Source organism: Lycorma delicatula, chromosome 12, assembly GCF_047948215.1.
Source record: "Lycorma delicatula isolate Av1 chromosome 12, ASM4794821v1, whole genome shotgun sequence".
NCBI lineage: Eukaryota > Metazoa > Arthropoda > Insecta > Hemiptera > Fulgoridae > Lycorma > Lycorma delicatula.
Window position 1 is genome coordinate 74366697 of NC_134466.1, and position 24181 is coordinate 74390877.

The following is a 24181-nucleotide window of genomic DNA, read 5'->3' on the forward strand; positions in this document are numbered from 1 at the left end:
TTTATGTTTTTAAAAACATATTCATTGTTTTTGTATTTTATGAAGGATTAGGAGACGTTTTTTAATTTTTGGGCGCTTCAGACTATTAGGCTTATTTTGCAGCTATCAAACAAGAAACAGAATCCCTGGATCTACTTAAGGTAAAACCAGGAATTTGGGAACGCACCGCCAATCGTCAAAGACTGGGATATTTTTATTCAGATGGGAACTGTACATTACTGAATTTTGACCATCTTAAATACCGTATCAAAATTTGTTTTCCTTCGGAAATTAAATAATCTCTTGAGAAAAGGTACAATATAACTAAAGAGCACTTCTATTCCCATAATTACGAGATATGTATTCAAATGAAATATGAAACGTTCTGCAAGATTACACTAAAGGAATCGGTAAGATAGGTAATGAAGGTAGGTGCGTAAGATAACAGTGAATTCTGTCATTTGAATTTATTTTCTTTAAATAAATTTAAAAATATACAACAAACAACATTAAGATTAAACATACCTCAAGATTAAAAAATATCATCAACCAATTAAAAAAGGTGCATGCATTTTATAAATAAAACATAACTCAAACCATGCTTATAATAATTTACTTGTAGACAAATACCTTTTAAATGTATTTATAAAATAGTAACACGTATAAGTAATGACGAAAATATAGCAGAGAACAAGTAGAAAGTAGAATGAAATAAATTAAAAGAGCAGATGGATTAAAGTTGACTAATACAGAAATGATAAAAAGCATAGCTGTAAAAAGTCTTAAAAACGTAACATTAAAACAAAGAATAACAAAATTAAGAAGTAAATAATTCAGATACAGATAAAAAAATAATGCAGTAAAAGTAAAAAATACAAAATTTTCAATCTTTAAATTTAGATTTTTCAAAATTGTGCCATATTAAAAACTAAAAACTACTAATTTGCTAAACTTTAATTTGGTGTCAATTTCAAAATTTTGAAATTCAAAGAACTGAAAATAAGATTTTTTTACTTGGTTTTTAAAGTTAGTTACAGAAGTTTTTTTTTATGTTTATTTAAAATGTATTGTTCTGTTATTTTCATTTGCCCACTGGGCCGGTCTAGTGGTTAATTCATTGCAAATCAGTCATTTAACAGCTGATTTTTGAAGTCAAGGTTTCTGAGGTTCAAATCCTAGTAAGAGTTAATTTCTTTTACATGGATTTGAATACTAGATAGTGAATACTGGTGTACTTTAGCGGTTGGGGTTCAATTAACCACACACCTCAGGAATGGTCAGCCTGAATCTGTAAAAGACAACACCTCATTTACATGTCTCACATCATCCTCATCTCACTGGGCCGTAGGGGGGTTGCTTATTGTTCACTAACTGAACTGATTGTAACATACACGTTAGGAAAGTAAAATAAAATAATTTTTATTTGTCAATAAAATAGTAAAACTACAAAAAATGCTGCTTGTATGAAAAAATAAGAGCCGTTTACAAAAAAAAACTTGTAATTAAAAAAAAAATTTCTATATAAAAATGAGAAAGTAATATAGCGAAATGATGTAAAGAGAACATTAACTACTGTTCATTAAGACTCTCTGGAATGAAAGAATATATGTATTATCTAAATTTTCCAAAAAAAAAAAAACAAAAATGTTAATATTTTGTATGAAATTATAAGTGTTCAAAGTTAAGAAATCGTAAACACACAATGCGCAGGGTGGCATTGGATTGGTACACACAGGTGGGAGGAACAGAGGATCGGCCACACTCACACACACGCAAGTATGTATCATGTACGTGCGTGCATATGCTCATGGATACATAACGTCTGACCGTTTTTTCTCTTTTGTTATATTTATTGTCTGTTTAATCTGCTAAATTTTTTTGGTTTCATTTTGTTTGTTAATTTTTTTTAGTTCTACAATTACAGTTTTTATTACTTTTTGTAATTTCATTTATTCTTTACAAGTTTTTTTTTAAATTTATTTTATTAACAGAAAAAATGGTAAATTAGGATAGATAAGGGTTTTTTAGTCAAGCGGTTCAATCCCATCCATATCATCGGATCTTGGATCATCTGTCATCCTTGTTCGATGACTCTGATTCATCGGCTCTCTCACTGCCACAGTCACTGTCAACACAAACTGTAAACCTTTCAGTCTGCATGTCAGCAACTCGATCTGTTTCATAATAGTTTTTTTCTATGGTTAGTGCATGTTCGCAACACTGATTCCACTAGCAGTTCAGAAAAATTTTGCTCAGAAATTTCTTTTATATCATTTATATTTTTCTGACTAGAGACATTTTCATCTGCTACCTGACTTTTTATTTTCCCCCAAATCAACTCAATCGGGTTAATTTCAGGATGGTAGCGTGGCAATCTTATTACGTTGTGACCGTGATTCTGCAATATTTTATATAAGTAGTACTCTTCATATCGGGTCTTATTAATTCGCACAGTTCTGTTTTTAATATATCTGTTGAACACAGAATATTTCTGTCCAGTCTAACATTTCACGTTTTTTGTTTTTGAATTTGGCACCTTGTGTAACTTTGTCGTGGTACCGAGCATTATCGATTACCAAAACCGATCGACGTGGAAGATTTGGTTTTAGCTTTGATCTCAGCCATTTTTCGTAGTTATCAGCATTCATGTTGTTCCGGTATTCTCCTTTTTTTTTGGCCCATTGTAACAATTAAAAGAGTATTTTGAATTTCACTGCTAGCGTGAACCAGTACCAGCTTCGATCCTTTGGATACAGGTGTTTCATAGCCTTTATTTGAGCCATTGGTCCAACCATATAACTTTTCCCAAGCGTCGAGTGAATATAAGATTCATCTGAAAAATTATTGGTCTTCCTTCCCACCTGTAAATACTCAGTTTCTTAGGTAATTTACTTGTTTAATACATATATCTTGTTTTTCAACTAAAATTTTCCTGTTATTATCAGTTTTCTTCCATCTAAAACCCATAGTTATACTAAGCTGTAAGCTCTAATACTAAGGTTAACAAATAAAAAAAAGATATCTTCTAATTGTCAATAAAGATTATGCAATTTTTAGTTTAAAAATTTTCCACTTATATTATTAGGATTAATATTATCTGATTGTTGTAGTAAAATTATATTAGTAAAAAACTTTTCGTACTGTTGTAAGTAACGAATCATCTTGACTTATTAAGACTCAAAACTGGTTGTAACTGTTAAAATAAATTATAAAAGTAAAACTTACAATGGGACCTTTAGAGGAATTTTCTCATTTCTCTTGGAACCACCATTCATTTGGCTGGACTGATACTAACTATTCTTCAGTTTTTTCTATTTAGCGCACGTCTTTTAACAACATATTACACACTATATCTTCAATTATTTGTTTTATATATTCTAATTTTGTCTTTCTCTATATTTTTAATTTCTATACCATCTATTAGCAAATTCATTTAACTAAAGCTTAATATATAACCAATTTCTGTATAATTCCTGTATATTAGTTAGATCACTCTTTTGCATGACCACTATTTGTTTAATTCACTCTTGACAATAAATTTAAAGAATCTCTTGCCTGGCATTCATCTCAGACTTGTAAATAAAAAATATATAAAATATGTAGATAAAAATTTATAGCAAGACAAACGCAAAACACTTGGCAAAACACTTCCAAAAGTGACCGATAAAAATTTCTAATCAGCCTATTTAAAAACAGGAAAGATTTTATTATATACATAAATAACCAATATATCTACATTACTCTTCCGTATAGTTACCACCCATATTCAGGAATTTGTTATACTGTTAAACCATTTTTTTGATGAACCAGAGCACCATCATCAGTGATGTATCCAGTCAGTTATTAACTTCCATAGACAAGAACCTCATTACTTTTGAAGTGTAAACTCTAGGGTGTAAGGAAAGGTGGCTGGAAAATCTCTCCATAAAACTCATGTAAAGCCTTTGGAGAACCTTTGAAGCATTTATGGTCTAATTTGGCTCATATTAGTTACACAAAAAAAAAATATTTCTGTGAAAAATGGAGCTGCTTCTAGCACTGGGGTTGAGATATTTTGAAAAATTTTATTTATTGACGATTTGGCTAATATTCAACATATATATTAGTTACATGAAAAGAAACATTTTTGCAGAAATGTACCTGCCAGATGGCACTGGGGTTGACATATTTCAAAAGATTGTATTTATGGTCCGATTGTGCTCATATTCAGAATATGTATTAGTTTCATGAAAAGAAATACCTCTGCAAAAAATGGACTCACTAGATGGCACCGGGATTGAAATATTTTGAAAAATTGCATTTACGGTCTGATTTGGCTCATAATATATATTAATGTGAAAAGAAATATTTGTGCAAACAATGGAAAAAGGGAGAAAGGGAAGATGGGAAGAAGCGAAAAAGGGGCAGGTTAAATTTTCTGAAGTTCCGTAATGTTCAGATTTTTAATGTTTCATCAAACTTTCATTTGTGTTCATTTAACCCCCTATATATATATATATATATATATACTCAAATCTAGTAATGGTGAAGCAATGCTGGATCAGCGAGTATTTAAATATAAACAGTTAATTTTTATCTTATTTATATTTATTATTTTACATACTTTTTTATTATAAAACTACCTCTGGATAACAATCAATGGTGCAATGAATTAAGCGCTTCTATTTAATAAAAATACGTTACCAGATGGAACATGTTAATTTAATTGATGTAAAAAAAAAAATTTAAGTAAAACTGAGAAAAATAACCTAATGTATCGTGAAAAATTAAACCAATTTTTTCTAGAAAAAAACACTATTATAATTTAAAAATAAATATTTAAAAAAAAAATGATAATAATTTTAATGAATCAACTGAATATAAAATATTTAAAGTATTTTTTTTTTTTTTTTTTTTTTGTCTTCAGTCATTTGACTGGTTTGATGCAGCTCTCCAAGATTCCCTATCTAGTGCTAGTCGTTTCATTTCAGTATACCCTCTACATCCTACATCCCTAACAATTTGTTTTACATATTCCAAACGTGGCCTGCCTACACAATTTTTCCCTTCTACCTGTCCTTCCAAAATTAAAGCGACTATTCCAGGATGCCTTAGTATGTGGCCTATAAGTCTGTCTCTTCTTTTAAGTATATTTTTCCAAATGCTTCTTTCTTCATCTATTTGCCGCAATACCTCCTCATTTGTCACTTTATCCACCCATCTGATTTTTAACATTCTCCTATAGCACCACATTTCAAAAGCTTCTAACCTTTTCTTCTCAGATACTCCGATTGTCCAAGTTTCACTTCCATATAAAGCGACACTCCAAACATACACTTTCAAAAATCTTTTCCTGACATTTAAATTAATTTTTGATGTAAACAACTTATATTTCTTACTGAAGGCTCGTTTAGCTTGTGCTATTCGGCATTTTATATCGCTCCTGCTTCGTCCATCTTTAGTAATTCTACTTCCCAAATAACAAAATTCTTCTACCTCCATAATCTTTTCTCCTCCTATTTTCACATTCAGTGGTCCATCTTTGTTATTTCTACTACATTTCATTACTTTTGTTTTGTTCTTGTTTATTTCCATGCGATAGTTCTTGCGTAGGACTTCATCTATGCCGTTCATTGTTTCTTCTAAATCCTTATTTAAAGTATAATGAATATAAATTTTAATTCAAGAAAGAGTATATTTGAGTAGCGATAAAAATATTCTAAAAACTATTCTTCTTTGAACACTGGACTTTGAAAGGTATGGGATATGATGAGCTGTTATGTGGCACACTGCTGCAGAATTTTTAAAGTAAAATTTGATCTGCAATTTGTCAGTTGGTTGTACCAACAAAAATGTATTGCCAAAGTGTTAAAAAAACATATTGTGTAAAAAAATAAAAAAAGATTTGATGAGTTGAAAGATTTATTAACCTACATAGGTCCCCCCACAGAATATATTCCTTTCACTTCCATTCCCATATTACAGACAGTCGTTTTCATATCTGCATTGATGAGGAAAAAGTTTCTAACTAATCTACAATGAGATACTACACCCATCTGAATTACAGTAAAACCTCTTATAACGAGAATGTGTGGGAGACACAAACCAGTTGTAAAAAAAAAAAATTGGTTTAAAATCAGTAAATGTATCTCTTACAGAAAGTTAAATTACATAATGTATGGTGTGTAGTCAGATAATTATTTCCCACCTAAAGTTGTCTTACATCTAAGTAAGATTTCAAATTGTTGAAACATTCACAAATGATCTAAGTCTGCTAAAGTTTCTTCCTTCTGAACAACAGGACCTGATAAAGGGACTTTTCTTGTCTACGAAGAAAACTTGATAAAACATACACGTGTTCATACAGTGTTTCACTGTTGTATTAGATTGTTTTATAATGCGGTTAAACTTCAGTTTAAACAGACAATTTTAATAATTTTTCTTTTCTTTCATTCATTTAAAAACAGCTGATGTTCCAATGTTTAATCAGCAGTAGCAGCATTTCATTTTTTTCAACTCTTGTTATGACTTCAATTATTATTTTTATTATAATCACAACTCTTTCCTTTTTGATAACATCGTAACTGATTTAACATATAAAATACATAATAGAGTTTATTATGAATATACATAAATAAGTATATGTTCAGATTTCATGTTTTTACTGAATAATTTTTTTCTGATAATTAGAAAATCAGTCAGATTGCTGACTAATTGCATTTGTATCAGGTCTAAATCATTAAGTTATCTACTTTTATGTATTAAAGTATAATACAAAATAAAGTATAATATTTAATATGATATTCTTAGAAGTCATAAAAATAATAAAGCTCAAACATACTACATTGAATAAAATATTTGTTTTTAGATTGTCATTTGTTATACAAAGTTTTACTATGGAAAAAAAAAATAATAAAAAAATTGAATTATTATTATTATCGCTTTCATTTCTTGGTATTTTTGGTAATGATGAGGTTGGATATGCAAGGTTTTACTGTATTAGAAATCTCATAATTTAAAGATTATTTAGTCACACTCGTAACTGAGGGCTGATGCCCGGTAACAGAAAACAATTTTTTTTTTTTATAAAAAATGTTCAGCGCATGAAAATAGTAAGAGTTTCTAGAGTTTGAGACTAGAACGTACTAGCTGAAATACTACAATTTCAAGAAGGAAGTCATTGAAAAATATCACTTATGTATTATTAAAAAAAAAAAAATACAATAACAAAAATCAATTAAGTATGGTATTTTTAATTATCTCGTTTTTTTTTTCATACAACTAGGTATCACAGAACAGTTAAACTTATATGGATTTACTATAAGTATTAAATTATATTAAATAATAAACTCAGTGTTTATAATCATTAAAATTATAATTGTTTTCATTTCATTAATACATATTATAATTTTTGAAGATTTATTATTTATATATGAGGAACTGGTTTTTATGACAACTTATATTATTTACAGATCTTTTTAACACACAAATTAAATTAAAACACAACACACTCACTAACTGGAATTCTCTGATATAATTATGATACCACATATCATGTGTAAATAATAACATATATATTTACAAACAAAATAATCATAAAAATAAACAAAAAAAAAAATGTACACTGGACAGTTGAGGAACTATATTAAATTATTATAATTGATAATTTATTTAATAGTAAAATGAAAAATTAAAACATTTAATTTCATAAAACAAGACTTTTAAAAAAAGATGGATAAATATTTTGGTAAAAATTTTAAAGTATAGTTCTCTACCATTTGTATCGCATCTATTTTTAACTGCATCAATTCTTTTATTATTAAATAGAAATCGATAACAAAGAGCACTTTTCAAATTCACAAACATGATTTAAAGTGTGATTTTAAAAGATCTTATAATATATGGTGGGAGGGGGAGATCTAAAAGTACAAAAATTCTCAAACAATATAAATTATTAAAAAATTAAAATTTATTAGAAATAAACAAACAAAATTTAATTTAATTTAATTTGTATCCAAATTTGTTTTTAATGATAATTTATAATAACGTCAGTATTCAATAACAAAGATTAAACTGTTAAAATTAAACCCACAGAATACTACAAACTGAAACATAAGTGAATAATATAAGCGAATTCCTTTAACATACATGCTCAAGTAAATTTCTATGACTTTTTTTATATATGAATGCCTAAGATTGCATTTATAAATACGTAAGTAGTGCAAATTTTAATTTTAAAAAATTCAACTTTACGATTAAAAACTAAATAACTATCCGCCCGTTCTATGGATTTACATAATGAAATCGGTAGGTAGTTTCATTAAATTCATCTTTAAATTTAATTCATCATTAAGTTCATTTTTCAATAAATTATCTGTATATTTAGAGACATAAGTGATTCAACTAAAATAATTAAAGAGCTTATTATGCATTTGCAAAAAGATTATTTACAAGTAAACAGTTCAGAAGAAAGAGATTTGTTCTGTTATGAAAAGGCAACACAGCTGAAGGTAATAGTATATGGTTTTATTGCTTTTAAATTAATTTTAGTAAATAAAGTATATTTTTAATTTACTTTAAATTTTACCTGTAAGCTTGCATGTACAATGTATGAAAATAAACTAAATATTCTAAAATTAATAAAAAATATGCAATATTAACATCTTAAATCTACATTCATCTATAATGAAAATCAAAACCTGGTTTTAGATAATAAGCAACCATCAAGAAGAGCAGAAAGAAATTTTCTAGAACATCACCACTGAAATGTAGTAGGAATATTTAACTAAAAAATCCCTAAATGCAAGTTCAGGGATTTCCCTTTACACCACAATAAGAGGGTGAAATGGAATTAAACAGAGAATTTTTGTTGAGTGAATCAGAAGTGTAATTCTTGCAATATGTTTTTGCATGAATATTAAGGGTCGTTTTTGAAAGTGGTAGGTATCAATAAACGGTAGAATTTATTTTTATGACTAGTTTAATAATCAATACCCCTGGAGATCTGATTAATCAGCTTCACAGACCAACTGAACCAAGAGATTTTGAATTAATCATGGTATTACATTAAATAAACAGTAAAAACATTACTAATTCATAACCAACTTAAATGTTATTTGATTTGATGTGTGTGCGTACATGTATGTGTTAACCATGATCGCATTATCTTTAAATTTCATAATTTCCTATTTCTTCGATCGGTAACAAAGATTGCCTAGGAAGGCCAAACACATTTCATACATAATACAGCATTTTTTATAAAATGACACAAATCACAATGGTTTGACTAACACAGCAATTAATAAAATTTATATTATCTATTTTTAAAGCCATGCATTTTTACATAAAACTTTGCATTAGAATTGAAATGTTTGAATATACCAGGAAGTGAAAACATATCAGGTGAAGGCAATAAATTCTGAGAGACAAGGCTAATGATACTGGAAAAATAATTTTAAGCGAATAACAAATCGATGGTTATGTTTAAGATAAAGAGAGGTTTATTTATTAATTAGACTATAGAGGAAAATATGAGTTTTAATCAGGAAATGATGAAGCGTACAGGAAATAGATGATATGGTCATAAAATGCACTGGATGACATAAAAAAACAATAAGAAGCTGAATTGATGAAGCAGTTGGCATAATGTGATCGGCCAGATTGCTGAAGAAAATGGAAGAGAAAATTATTACGTAATTTATGAAGGCATTTTTTGTTTTGTTATTATAATATTCTTAGTTTCATATGTTCTTAATTTGTTTTAAACGTGTTTGAATTTAAAAAAGTTTATTTTTTTGTCTGTAAATATGATTACACGGTAATTACGTTTTCTGGAGTACTATAACTAGGCTTAATTAGTAACATTTGAATTCTTTTTCAAAGTATTATAAATAACATTTTTTTTAATCCCCCTCCCCTGGGCCAAAAATACATATTACATTTTTAATTACATGACTGCCCAAAAAGCAGTGTAATGTTTTTAGGGTGCATGTATGTGTATATATGTTGTTTGTACCACCGTAGCAGCTCAACTGATTTAGATTATGACCTCTGCATTGGAATCCTTACATTACGGGGAATGTCATATATATTACATACATACATCATTTACATATATGTTTAAATAGATTTAAATATTTGAAAAAAATATAAACAGAACTGTCACCCGCATCACTCTAATAAATCCTCTATTAAAGAGCAATATTTTTTTTGTCATGTTTTTTAATATTTATCTCTTGTTTTATTGTGTAATTTATAATTTGCCGCATTTTGTCATCCAAACTATTATATAATTTTCCCTTGTAAGAAGATATAAAAAAACATTAATAAATAAATAAATAATAAAAGTAAGTCTTGTTTTATGAAATATTATAACGAGTCTATCTATAAAAATTAAAATCTATGGTTCACATAAACTAAAAATCTAAACTATACATAAATGAAAAAAAATAAAGAAATAAAATAAAATAAGTCAACTGTAACAGCTTGTTAACATTTTTTCCTTACAAAATACATTAAAAATAATAAATAAAATAATTAAAACAAAAAATTTAAATTAGAAAAGGATAAATTTATAAATAAAATTTTTAGTGACAAAATTTAATTTCAAGCAATCATTTTTTTTTAGTAAAGATTGTAAACAATGTCAGTTTTCCATCAAACAGATAAAAGAGTGATGTTTGAGTCGCCTATTTTAAAGCAAAATAGAAATCCAGTTTCACAGTCGAACAGAAACTGAAAAATATACATCGTCTGATTTTTGTTTCCATAAAACTTCATGCATTTATAATTTAATTAGAGCTGTAAATGAATTAGGGGAAATATTAATTAGAATGAACTTATTGTTGCGGGGGAGAAATTCAATCCAAATGTGAATGAACCTTATCTGTTAACAGTAAAAATATTTTTAAATTTTATATCGGGGAAATAACATGTTTTGGAAATCAATAATGAATTTAAGATATTATTTATATTATCTTTAAAAAAATAATTTTAATCTATTTCTGCATGATAATTTAAATCTCAGGAACCATTTATTTACAGATCGCAAAGATTTATTTGGTGATAAGAAACAATTTATGTTTGATCGACTGCTAACAGTTCTTTGTACATGTAGTACATGTCAGTACTACTTTTTAACTCATTATATTTATAAATGACCGAGTAAAAGATGACAATGATTATCACCACATTCTTAAAGAACGAATAGTTTTTCATGATCTATAAAAATGAGTAGTCATAAAATGTTTTGTAATGTAGACACTGAATCAATGGTCTTATTCCAAAAATGAATACACCATGAATTTAAGCAATTATGAAGGTATTCTTCTGACCAGTGAAATCTGTATTAAAAATACTCAGAAAATAATTTTTTGATTAGAAGACATATCTGCTAAACTCACAAAGAGTTTGCTTTTCATAAAAAACATACAGTGGACTGTCTTGTGCCATACCAAAGATTATTTTGGGGTATTGGAAATAAATTAAGATTGTTTTTTAGTGTGGTTGTTGAAAATAAAGAATTTGAAAAAAAAACTGCTGTTAATTATTAGGCGATAAATATGACCTACTTCTACTGTAATACCTGATGAAATGTATGAATACAAGTGAAAATATTTATTCATGGATTATGTTCATCAAACACGGTGAACTATAAGTTTAATTTTGTAGAACTAGAAACAGAACTATTTGCGGTTGCTAGAGCATATTTAGCATTTAGACATATATTGCACAGATGTTCTAAAAGTATTGCTGGACTAGTATTTGTCAGAAGTAATCATTGGCACAGAAGCGGTAATGTTTCCAATAAATTATTCATATAAACCGACTTCTGGCCTATGCAATAGCTATTAAGTTCATATTTCTACTAAATAGTATAAAGCAATAGATTAATTAAAATAGTCATTTTTAATGTTTGAAAAAGAGAATTTTTGCATTAAATAGATAAGATCTTATAAAACAAATATTGTAGAAAAGAGAATAATATAAAGTTAAATAAATATTAAGTACAGGAAAACTTAATTTACTATAAAGAATTACAATTATCACAATTCTCTTACTTTGATAATGAAATCACAAGGATGGATGATGACAAGAAGATATTAAATAGATCACTATCAGATACAGTAATTTCTGAACAAGAAGTTTTAGAAAAATATCTACATAAAGTATGTTTTACAGTGTAACACAAACAAAAGAGAACAGCAAATATAAAAAAAACAGTGGTTTTGAAAATAGTATTTCAAAATAATGTTGAAAAATTGGGTATACTTATAAAGTTAGAAAGCAAGGGAGAAACCCAAAGTAAAATATTTGGTTTCTCTAATGTTTCTGATCATCTTATTAATAATCCGCATTCAATACCTGATGTTCTACAAATTTAGAAGTACTGGAAATTAAGAAATACAATATTAATACAAATAATAGGATTTTTGATATTTTAGAAAGATTTTACATATATAAATATAAAAATAAATTTGATTTGATCAACCTACATACTGAGTATGAGGTGACAAAATTATAAAAGCCGCTGTAGATAGCAGTACTTCTTTAGACTTTGATAATTCATAATATTTCATCTCTGTACAGTCACATAACTTTGGCTGGCTAGTCTACATGGTTTTCCATTTTTTTTTCATTATTGATTTTAATTCTGTCTTTTAATTTAATTTTATTAATGATTTCTTATTTTATATATATATATATATATATGACATTTTTAATTTTAATTTATGATTTACATTTTTGAATTTAAAAAAAAAAGTTTTATTTCTGTTTTGATTTAATTGGAAAAGGATCTTTTAACAATTTTAAATCTCTGTATAAGTTTTTTAATTTTAATTTTAATATGTAATTTGCAATGAACAATTAAAAAAATTATATAAAGCAAATGATGATGCAAAGTACTCGCAAAAGCGCTTTTGCTTGGATTATGGAATAAGGTAGGTGTCATCCTATTTTATTTAATTAATTCTGTACTCGGGTTGATTGGATTAATATAATTTGTATAGTGCAAAGGGATACGATTCCCAAAAGGATCGATTTTAGAAAAATAAATTACTATAACCGTAAACAGTATATACAACATATCTATAAATATTCCAATCCTAAAAACATAAAAATTATTTAAATCCAGATTCAGAAAAATACATAATTATTTGTACACAATCTGAATAACTAACAAATATAAATTTTACTATGATATTAATCATATTTGATTCATTACATTAAATTAGTACCCTGCCTAATTTTTCATTAATTGCTATGGTTGCTGTCTTAAAGAAAGTTAATTTAAGTTAGCGGTACACTGTTGTGTTATCGAGTAAATTTAACCACAGACTGTACTTTTTGTGTTGTGTTTTCAAATCGGTATACTGTGTAATAATTGCTTTACCATGAAATGAGCTCATATAAAAAAAAAAAATAGTTTTCAAACAACATTTCAATTATTTTTCTTTTGACTCCTGGGTAATGCCTACATACATGCTCTGCAGCAGCCAATGTGTTAATCAATAAAGGAAATGTACAGTTTCATATACTGTATCTGCGGTATAACGAATGTGGAATTTATTAAAGTTGATATTTTTTAGTTAGGACAGTACGACAGAACTATTATTCATACTGGATTCAAGAAACTCAATCCTCCAGAGTACATGTAGCTCTAATTCCATGCAAAAAACTGATATGTTATGATAGTTATGTACGGTGCAGTATACTGCACTATACATAACTAATTGGAAGAAAGTTACAACCTTATTTGATTATTCATCTGTTCTTGCAGTAACACCAGTTTTCTGTATTTTCTTCTCAGCTGATGTTGAGATTCTGTTGAGCTAAATGTAAGCTGCTGGATTTTTTCTTAGCTTTCTCACTGTCTGTTAAGGTTTGTTAGTGATCTCCTTCATTATTGTTTCATTTTTTCATTGATTTTCACTTTTCCTTCATTTTCATATACTCATACTGTACCTCACAAATAATTAATTGTTTTATAGTCAACATTACTTGCTTTATAATTAATATGTTTAACTGTCATTCATTATTAAAAATATAGGAAATATTACGGTAGAATTTTTACAACAGTTTTTATTTGATTCCAGAATTTTAGTACTCTTTATCGCATTTTTGACAATGATTTTCTTAAAATACTGGATAATCAAATAAAATCTTAAATCACTTATTAAAATCTAATGCAAAACTAAAGGATCTGAATTAAATGATTTTATTAATAAATTCATAAATTCCAAACAGAAAGTTGTATTTAACATCATTTTATATAAATGGTAGGCATGAATAATTTATATTTAGAAATCTCAAATTAAATGAGTCTAAATTATGGAGATTTAACAATACATTGTTTCAATTAGGTATTAAAGATCACAGAAAATAAAAGAAAAACTGAATACCAAAAATAACAAAATATAACAACATTGATAGTTAAAATTGATTAAGATCTTAATGATGTTATAAGTATTATTTAGATTGTCCTGCAACTAAACAAAGCAACAACAAAAAAAAAAGAAAAGAAAAACTGAATCGATTATAGTTTCAGTCCCAGCCATTATAGATATGCTATTTAATAATTCTTTCTTTAATATTTTTACAAAGACATTATTAAATAGTTTTCCAAATAAATAAAAAAAAAAAAAAATACAAGATTGATCCAAAAAGATTATTTTATGGATTCAACAAATAAATAATCTAGCTTTAAAATATAAATATTAATAATACAACATAATAAACTTTCCAAACTTATTTTTACATATTTGTTGGTCACTTACGGCAGTGTCTAAAAATATTACATATTGAAAAAAACAAATAGGATAAAGAAATTAATATACAAAATAGAAATTATATTTTGGTTTAGCATTTTTTAAATAAATTTATTTATTAAGAAAATTGAGATTTTTAAATGTAACTGTTACTAATGTAATATTTTATAAGGAATCAAGACAAATGAATAAATAAAAGAATTAATATAACTGAAAAAAAAAAAAAAAAACAGGTACAATGAATGTGATAACACGAAATAAGTATAATATTGTTATGAATATTTACATATGTATTAAAAATGAAAGGAAAATTATTCAGGATGATCGATCGATTGATAAAACCGAACTTAGTATCAATAATTTCACATCAGGTTCGTTTTTTAATAGTACCACCACGTTGTTTATTAATCGCTGAAGGGGATGGTGATTGCTCATCACCATTTTCTTGTACCCCACCCAAAACCAATGGTTGTCCAAACGGTCGTGTTCCTGCTGCGTAATTGCTTTGTTCTGAAAATGAAAAAAAAAATCAACCCCCAAAAATATATAAATATATCATAAAAAAATAATAATATAAAGCAAATAAAAAAAAATTAAAGCGTTAAAAATAAAATATTTTCATCCAAAACTAATACGCTAAAAATATAATTGGGTAAAATATAGTAGAACATAATGGAATTAAAAGGTTTGCCCTTCGATAGTTGAAATCATATTTAAGCAGAAAAAAACAAAATGTACAGATAAATTATCTAAACTACCAGGGTTTGTATGTTGATATTACAGATAGAGTGTTGTACTCATTTTTTCTGATTTCTTTAATTTTTAATTTATTTTAATGTTATTCTAAATTTTGTGTTACCGATCAAATTTCTTAGGTATGCTGAACATATGTACTATTCATTAACTTTTGGCCCAAATAGTGAGATGATTACCTTTAATCTCAAAAATAAAGCAAAGATCTGTTTCTAAATTCAGGTAAAACTCAATTAATTAAATTTCATTGTAAGTATTAAAACAATAATTACTCGATAAAAAAATGTTCCTTTTATACTTCTCAGTCATCTTCAGTCAACCTTTTAGGTGTAATTGTACGATTTATTTTCTTTACAAACATCATATTATGTGATTACCTCTTTCACTTAATGGAGTCTTTTTTAAACATTTCAATATGAAATTTATCGAACAAAAGTGCATTAATCATTTTAAATCCTGTTAATTGAATCTCCAGAGACTTTGGCAACTAACCGTACCGTCTTTTTATAACAGACATAATTTTTTAAAAAATAACACATTAAAATTTATTAATCTACAAGGGATATAATTATGAATCTTGTCATAAAAGTAAGTTATAAGTTACGCTTCCACATTTGTAAAACATCAACTTATGAAAACATATCATTGCTTAACAATTGCCCTGATAAATATAAAAGTCACGATAAAATTAAAGAAAAGTTAAAAAACTTTTATTTTTTATTTAAAATTGCTATTATTAAAGAGGAGGTCTGTCCCAGATATGATGCTATTCGGTTGGTATCTATTGATTACAAGAATAATTTTAACTAATCCAAAAAATTTTATTTGACATTTATAGTCTTAATTATTTTAATTTTGATTGTAAATATTGTATTTGTTAAAAGAAAAAATATAATTGTATTAATAAATTACCTACTACAAAGAATTCTTAATGTAAGTAAACAAAAAAAAATAAATAAACAATATCTACAATGATTCTGAACGTCCTATTACAAAGTTTATTTATGTAATAACATTTTATAAATTTTCTTTCAAATTAACTTAAATATTTAATAAAGGTTAATCAATTAATAAATTTCCTTTACTCACAGTAAAGGAAACATTTTTCCATAGAAAGATTCAAGAGATGGAAAGAGAATACCAAAATCGGCAGAATGTTAAAATTAGATATTATGCCATGAAGATGAATAGTGCAACTAAAAACAACAGCAGCCTTCACCTCCGATGAAGCCTAGTTGAATAGTTTATAAATTCAGGGATGGGTGAGGTTTTGCCTTTAGGAGCCTGTTCTTATTGATTTTTAATTTCTGAAGGAAATGCAATTTTGCTACAGCACATACATAAGCTGGTCAACATAATAAAATTATTGATTAGTAATGTATTACTTCATATAGGAAAAATTGTGGGACAGATGAGTGCTTGTTGCCTGTAGGTGATCTTAAAGGCTTTCCTTAAGGGATTGCTTATCTCATAATACGGTATCTAAGGGTAAATTATCCTTTCTCACCGTCCAACACTTTTCCTTCTCCTCGATCCTTCCTTCTCCACTATATCGATTCCAAATATGTCTGATCAGATTGTCCACACTGAGGACTGTACAAAGATCTATAAAGCCAGAATTCTTGATATTATGTTGTAAAAGGTATCCCATGGACAGACTCGGGACTTTCTTTTCTCTCAGATTACTAAATAGGAAATCTAATAATTAATCTAATAAGTCCCTATCGGGTAATACTGGATTGACTAATTCCTCCAAAAGTAGAAATATACATATAAAAACAGACATCTTTCATAAACAGAGAAAGGCACTTATTGGTCTCTGATTAAGGTAAAGATATTTATATTAAAATAATAATATCTGTAAATAACTGCCTCTCAGTGAACAATAACATACAATTTATTAGCCAACTTTTCAATATTAATTTTATTAGGCTATGTATATATAACTAAAAGCTAACAAAATTTGAAATATTGTACTTCAATGGAGAAAAATTCAGATTATATGATTTAACATTAACAAATTATGAAATAAATCTATAATTATTACTTCCTTGTACGTAGTAAAGGAAGTATTGTGATTGTAAAAAATTTTGGTCTTCAGATTTCATCTCCTGTTTTCTTTTTTTAAATTTTTTTAGTACTGTGATCACGAAACATTTTGGTTTTTAGATTTCAATGGAAATATCCATTTTGACTATCCCTGAATCCATTTTGACTATTTTTGGCATATGTATGCGTGTGCATATGTATCTCGCATAACTCAAAAATGTATAAATAATTTCTGTTTAATTTTATTTAATTATTCTGGAATATCTGTTTAATTTTATCTACATTAAAGTTAACAACTACAGAGCGAGTGAAAAATAGACTCTTACAAGAACAACATATACACTGGGGCATACATACCCAATCTTTAATAAATTGCAAAAAATCTATCTTTTAGTTCATTACCCATCTGATATTGTCTGACAGTATTCTCCTTAAGTTGGTGTTGATCATCAATTCATTTATTTGTTTTTTGTTGCCGATCATTTAATCGCTCTTTGGTTTGATATAATTCTTCTCATCTTAATTTGTGTATACGTTCTCTAGTTTACAAATTTTCTATCTCTTTATATTTATCATCTTCTGTTAATCTTCTTATACTTTCTCTTCTCTTAATCTTTTTATACTTTCTTCGGTTTTAACATTTTCTTCCTCTTTATCATCTTTTCTTCATTTTTTTAATCTTCCCCTTCATATTCATCTTCTTTTCATTTTTTGAGATATATTTCTTCTTGTTATCTTTCTTTTTCCTGTATGATTGTTTCTTTTTCATTTTTGATTATTCACTAAATAAGCCATTAATAAAAACTGAATATTTTACACCGTTAGGTCGAAATTAACATTTGTAACCAATATACAGGGAGTTCACTAAACGGAATAGTTTAATTATTAACTTTTTTTATACGATACATCAGAAATTTAAAACTGTTGTTAATCAGTAACTCTCGAAGACACGAATAATACTGATATAGTAATACGAGTAATAAAGGGACTTTTATTCAATCCTAATATTTCATGTAAGATTGTTGAATTATTAATTGTATAAATATTTGATGTTAATAAAAACTAATTTTAGCAATTGTGTAACTGTCTACTTTATTAAAGAATTGGAAGATTAAAAAAAAATAAGTTTAAATGAAATGCAGTAAAAAAGTGTATACATAATTTAATACGTGTAAAGGAAGTCATGTGGTGTCCAAATCAGATTTTTTGTTCAAGATGTCTGATGATAAAAATTACATTAATGTATTTATTTATTATTTATTTTTTAATGATCCCCAAACTGAAGTATATTTATCAAATAGAACTTTTTAAAAAAACTCAAAATACAACACTTTCAGTTGCTTTACAACAATTTTCAAAGATGAAGTTGTGATGTGAGATATTAAAAACATCACATTTAATCATTTATTTATTTTTTTTAAATTGAAAGGAACTTTTAATCCAAATCTTTGTAGGTCTATGACATTCAGAGAAAATCTTTCAGATCTGCTTAATCGCCACAATTTGAGGCATCATACAGTAATTTATTTTTTTAATCTCTTTAATCATATTTTTATCTCATAAAATAGAATTTAAAGCTTTGATCACCATTCTACCCCTAGTTAATGCACTAGTAGCTAATCTCCTTCTTTAATGTAACACAAGCTTGCAATGGTTGTGTTTTTTAGTTGTTGATAATTGATTCTTGTGTATCTTTTAGTGCTAAATCTGAAAATAACCTTAATTTTTTCCAAACGTCAGGATTTTTCGCAAACAGCAGATTTAAGAATTTGTAGAAAGTTGAAAAATTGCGAAAACTTGATATAAAAAGATATAAAATGGTTTTCTATAATTGATTAATATAATATATCCAAATTATGCTTTATGTAAGCCATCAAGCGAAGTGTAGCCCACAAAAGAAGCATTTCTGAAATAATTCACTGCAATTTGAATTGCGATGTGATTTTTTAAATAAATTTTAAGTAATATCACCTATTATGATCATTTGTCTTTGATAAATGCCTAGAAAATACAGCGAAATTGTATTAACATTTTGTCTGTCAATTTCCAGGATGCTAACTCTGAAAATTTCCATACGTTGTGGAACAATTAGATTGTAAAAGGTTTATTGTATATTTTACAAAGAGTTAACTAAGGGTGTCATTGACCCTTTAATCTCTAATGAGAACTGCCACAAAATAAGCCTAATTTCTATTATAGTGCACATTTTTAAATTAATTTATTTAATTAATCCTTATGAGGTATATCATGCCTTTTGAAACCACTCCCCCCTTCAGACACCCTTAATGATGAAGTATGTGAAATGCTTAGAATTTTATTCCATGTGTTGAAGTTTCTTTGGACGGTTTATACTCTGCTTTGCGCTTTTCCTTCTATGTTCTTTATAGGGTTCATCTAGGTGTAACATCCGGCAATAGTTTGCCATCATTGTAGTAGTCCATTTTCCTAGACACTTCCTTTCCACTTCTTTCATGTCCTGATAAAATCTCTCACCCAACTACTCTTCGCTAACAGCACCCAGATTTGCATGTGAATTTAGGAAGTGACCCTTCAAGTTAGTGGAACACCCTAAATTTTTGTATTTCTGCAGCAATTAATTTGAAGTTTGGATCCTTCTTATTGCCCAGAAACTTCGTTATTATGTCTTTAAAGGCTTTCCAGGCTTCTTTTTCTGCAACTCCCATTTGTTCCTCATAATTACCATCTTTTCTAATGTTAGGACCAGTAAAGACACCCTCTTTTAGTTTGGCGGTTGGTAAGACTGTAAATTTGTCACAGATGTATTTAAAACATTTACCTTGTTTTGACATATTGCTTCATCAAGCCTAACTTGATGTGTAGAGGTGGAAGGAGAATTTTATTTGGATCTACGAGAGCTTTTCGGAGTACATTTTTGGTTCCAGCTTCTAATGAAGCTCTTTTTGGCCAATCTTTCCTTGTCCAATGATTTTCTTAGTCTCTGCTATCTATCTCATTCACATAAAAACCAAGGAAACTTTGAATACCTTCCTTGCTGTTCTAGGAGCATCGATATTATTTTGAGAACGTCACACATAATCTACTTATGACTGTCATATTTAATTTTATCGAAAACGAATTCCAAATCATTGTAACCTTCTTTTAAATGGGGAGAATGTCTGACGAGTATTGATGGATACATATCCCAATGTGAAGAAGAACACCACCTTTGAGGCATTTTTTGGATGAATCTATGAACAGTCTCCGATCGGTTCTTTTGTACAGAATGTTAAATTAAGTCAAATGCCTACACACATTAGTGAAGAAGACTAATTCTCCTTCTTCCAAAAAATATGGAACAAAATTCTTTTCTCTGTACCTGAACAAGAAGAATGAGGTTCCAGCTGCTATAAGAGTCTTCTCTTTAAGCCTTGAGCCAAGGATGGTGAATTTTTTTTTTTTGTCAGATGTAAGTCTCAAACCAAATCGTTTAGTTCAAACTGTGAATAAAATTCTGATGCACAACTATCTCTGGGTTCGATCTCCTCAATGTTATCTTCATTTAAATCACTTATGGAACTGTCTACTTCGGGCACATTTTTTGGTGGAATTGGCACTGTACATCTGGATCATAAGGAACCAGGTGTAAAGCGAACGGCATATTTGGATAGATAATTCTTTTTTTATTTTTCAAATTGAAATCGTGAACAGTAGTCAAACAAAAGTAACAATCATTGATGTGATTTCATGGCTCTCGCCACAACACCATTGGAGCTCCAAATCTAAGATTCTTGTTCACCCTTTGACCATCCTCTTAGTCCTTCAACACATGTGTAGCAAACATAGTGGGGTGCCCAAATTTTATCTTGATCGTCTATTATCGCTCTGAAATACGTGAGGTACACTTGTTGAATGAAACTTGCTTTATTTCTTTTTCGCCATTAACTCATCACTAATGTAAGAAAAAGAATCGGCAGACGTTTTGCCGCCTTTTGAAACCATTTTGAAAATGGAAAGTTTGCTTTATAACCTGAAAATATATTTTCTACTGACACAAACGTGTTTGATCATGAAGGATGGAAAAAACTCAATTTATGCATGCTGATGGCTGAAACAGCACTGATAGTAACTACTATCAGTGATGCATGCATCATGCATCATGCAACTGCATGATGCATGAGTGGCGTGGAGAGCTGCCAATAAAATGCTACATCTTGTTAAGTCTTGTGATAACCTGTCAGGCAAGCTCTACCACTATCTTGACATCAACCCCTCCCCCCCTAACATCATCAGACTACACAACTGTTTAGCTACAAGAATGCCAAAAAAGTTAATATATTATATTATTTTTTACAAAAAAAAAAAAAAACTGTTTTATGTCTATTTTATAGTAGCACATTTTTACAATTTTTCAACTTTTTACAAACTTTTAAATTTGCGATTTGTGAAGAATTCTGACATGATGGAAAAAAATGAAGGTTATTTTCAGATTCAGCGCTAAAAAAATATGTAGGAATCAATAATCAAAAGTTAAAAAATATTTCACAATCCAAATTTTGCAGGCTTGTGTAAATAAATAGTGCCCATAATTACTTTTGATTTATTTACACTTTATATTATTTGTTCTTTGATTTTATTACTAGTTTATTATTTGTACTTAAATTAAAAAAATATATATTAAAAGTACTCTTTTTACTTAGGAAATTTAAAAAATAATCAACTGAGGATATGGTTGATAGAAATGAACAATAGACCCTTTACAATCTAGCGGTTCCACAACATATGGAACTTTTCAGAGTTAGCATCCTAGAAATTGATAGGCAGAATGTTAGTACAATTTTGTTATAAACTCTGATGTTACTTAAAATGTATTCTTAAAAAAAGATCACATAGCAAGTTAAATTGCAGTGAATTCATTCAGAAATGCTTCTTTTGTGGGTCACATTTCACAAGATGGCTTACATAACGCTTAGTTTGGATATATTATTCAGTCAATTTTGCAATATGAGATTATTATGTACACGGGTTTATGTTCAAAATAGTAACTGAACAAGCTGAGTGGCTTGCTGTTATGAAAAAAACAAAATTATAAATATTTTGTTAACAGATAAACATTGAAACATAAAATCTGATTACAAGAAAATCTGTTAATCAGATTACAAAATCTGTTAACAAATTTTATGTTTGATAACATAAAATCTGTTTTACCAATTTTTATTGACTAACTTTTTCTGGATTTGTGTTAAAAGACAGTTTGTACAGTATTTTAATATAAAAATAGACTACCATTTACAAATTAAATATATGAAATAAATAGATATAAATAAAAACTATATATATATATACATATATATATATATATATATATATATATATATATACATATATATCACATGATAAAAAAAAACTTAAATTAGATGTTGTGATTAATAAAGCATTTTTTTTGTTGAGAAAACAAGATTTGTTAAAATATCACTAGAACACAAAACATCATTAGAGAACAGTTGAATATAAACAATTATTTTTACTTAAAACAAATTTATAGATATCATTTCTAAAAAAAAAGAAAAAAAAATTTATTTTAGCAGTAATGAAAAAAAATTAACTACAGAATTATAAAAAAGAATTCTTCAGATTAAAACTATTTTTAACATCTCTCCCCACTAGTAAATCTGTTAAATTAATGATTCCTACTTTCATTGTACAGCTTTGACTATACATGATGTTTCAAATAGTATAAGTTTGAGTATGGTATACTAATATGATAAACCATAGTTATATCATAAGGTTTTTATAAACCATACCTTTGTCATATTAAAATTACAGTATTCCTACTCGATTTCATTTATTTATTTTTTAATAAAATAAAAATACTGAACTTAGCCAAAAACATAAAAAAAATTATGTAATAATTTACAGTTTTCATTTAGTTATTAAATAATAATTCTTCCTAAATAATAACTTCCCTAACATTGAGAGTTCAATTTGAAAAACTGGTCCAAGTCATACTCTGATATATAAATTGGCAGTTCTCATGCTTAGCAAACTATATTAGCTCCATCCTTCATCGGTGATATTGCATTTGGCACTATTGTTAATAGTACTTATTTTGAAATGATTAAAAACAAATATAACTCTCACAAACAAATTACACTTCAAACAATAGATCCTATAGTATAGTATACTTTTTAATAATAAAAAGTATTCTTAAAGATTAAAAAAAAAAAATACCTATTACCTCTGACGTAAAGTATACTGGACCAGTTAAGACATATGTTATATTAACATATGTGTTAAGGATACGGACATTAACTATACAAAAGAATAAAAAACAACTTAATGACAAAGTCAAGGAAAAACATATACTATGCAATTCTACACCAGTATCATTTGACATTACTGTCAAATCTACATTATGCAACTCTACATTACGGCCATTGGAGCAAATTTTTGTAATGATGAGTGAATGAGCTAATAATTGTCGCATCTAACAATGGAATGACAAAATTTCCTAAGATTAACTTTATTAGTGTCAGACATTGATGTTGAACAAAGATGTGAAAATTTTACAAAAATAAAAAATAGTTTTGTACTAATTTTCATTTTTTGCGTTTTATGGTCACGGTCAGATATTTTTCAATAAATTAAAAAAATCTTTCCTCACTGTAACAAATAAAATAGTTAATTATTTGAAA

The 24181-nt window shown here is 27.5% G+C and overlaps 1 protein-coding gene across 2 annotated transcripts in view; it reads right to left on the minus strand.

Moving 5' to 3' along the window:
* The window catches only part of Stacl (SH3 and cysteine-rich domain-containing protein), a 1060888-nt gene that overhangs the window by 43948 nt on the left and 992759 nt on the right, over positions 1–24181 (minus strand). Inside the window, exon 17 of one of the 2 annotated variants that reach the window (XM_075379274.1) lies at positions 14800–15236. The exons of the other annotated variant lie outside the window; for it this stretch is intronic. Within the exon in view, the coding sequence (XP_075235389.1) occupies positions 15094–15236 (143 nt within the window). The 3' untranslated portion in view covers positions 14800–15093. Of the gene's footprint in view, positions 1–14799; positions 15237–24181 lie in introns of those variants that run through there. 2 annotated transcript variants of the gene reach the window in all.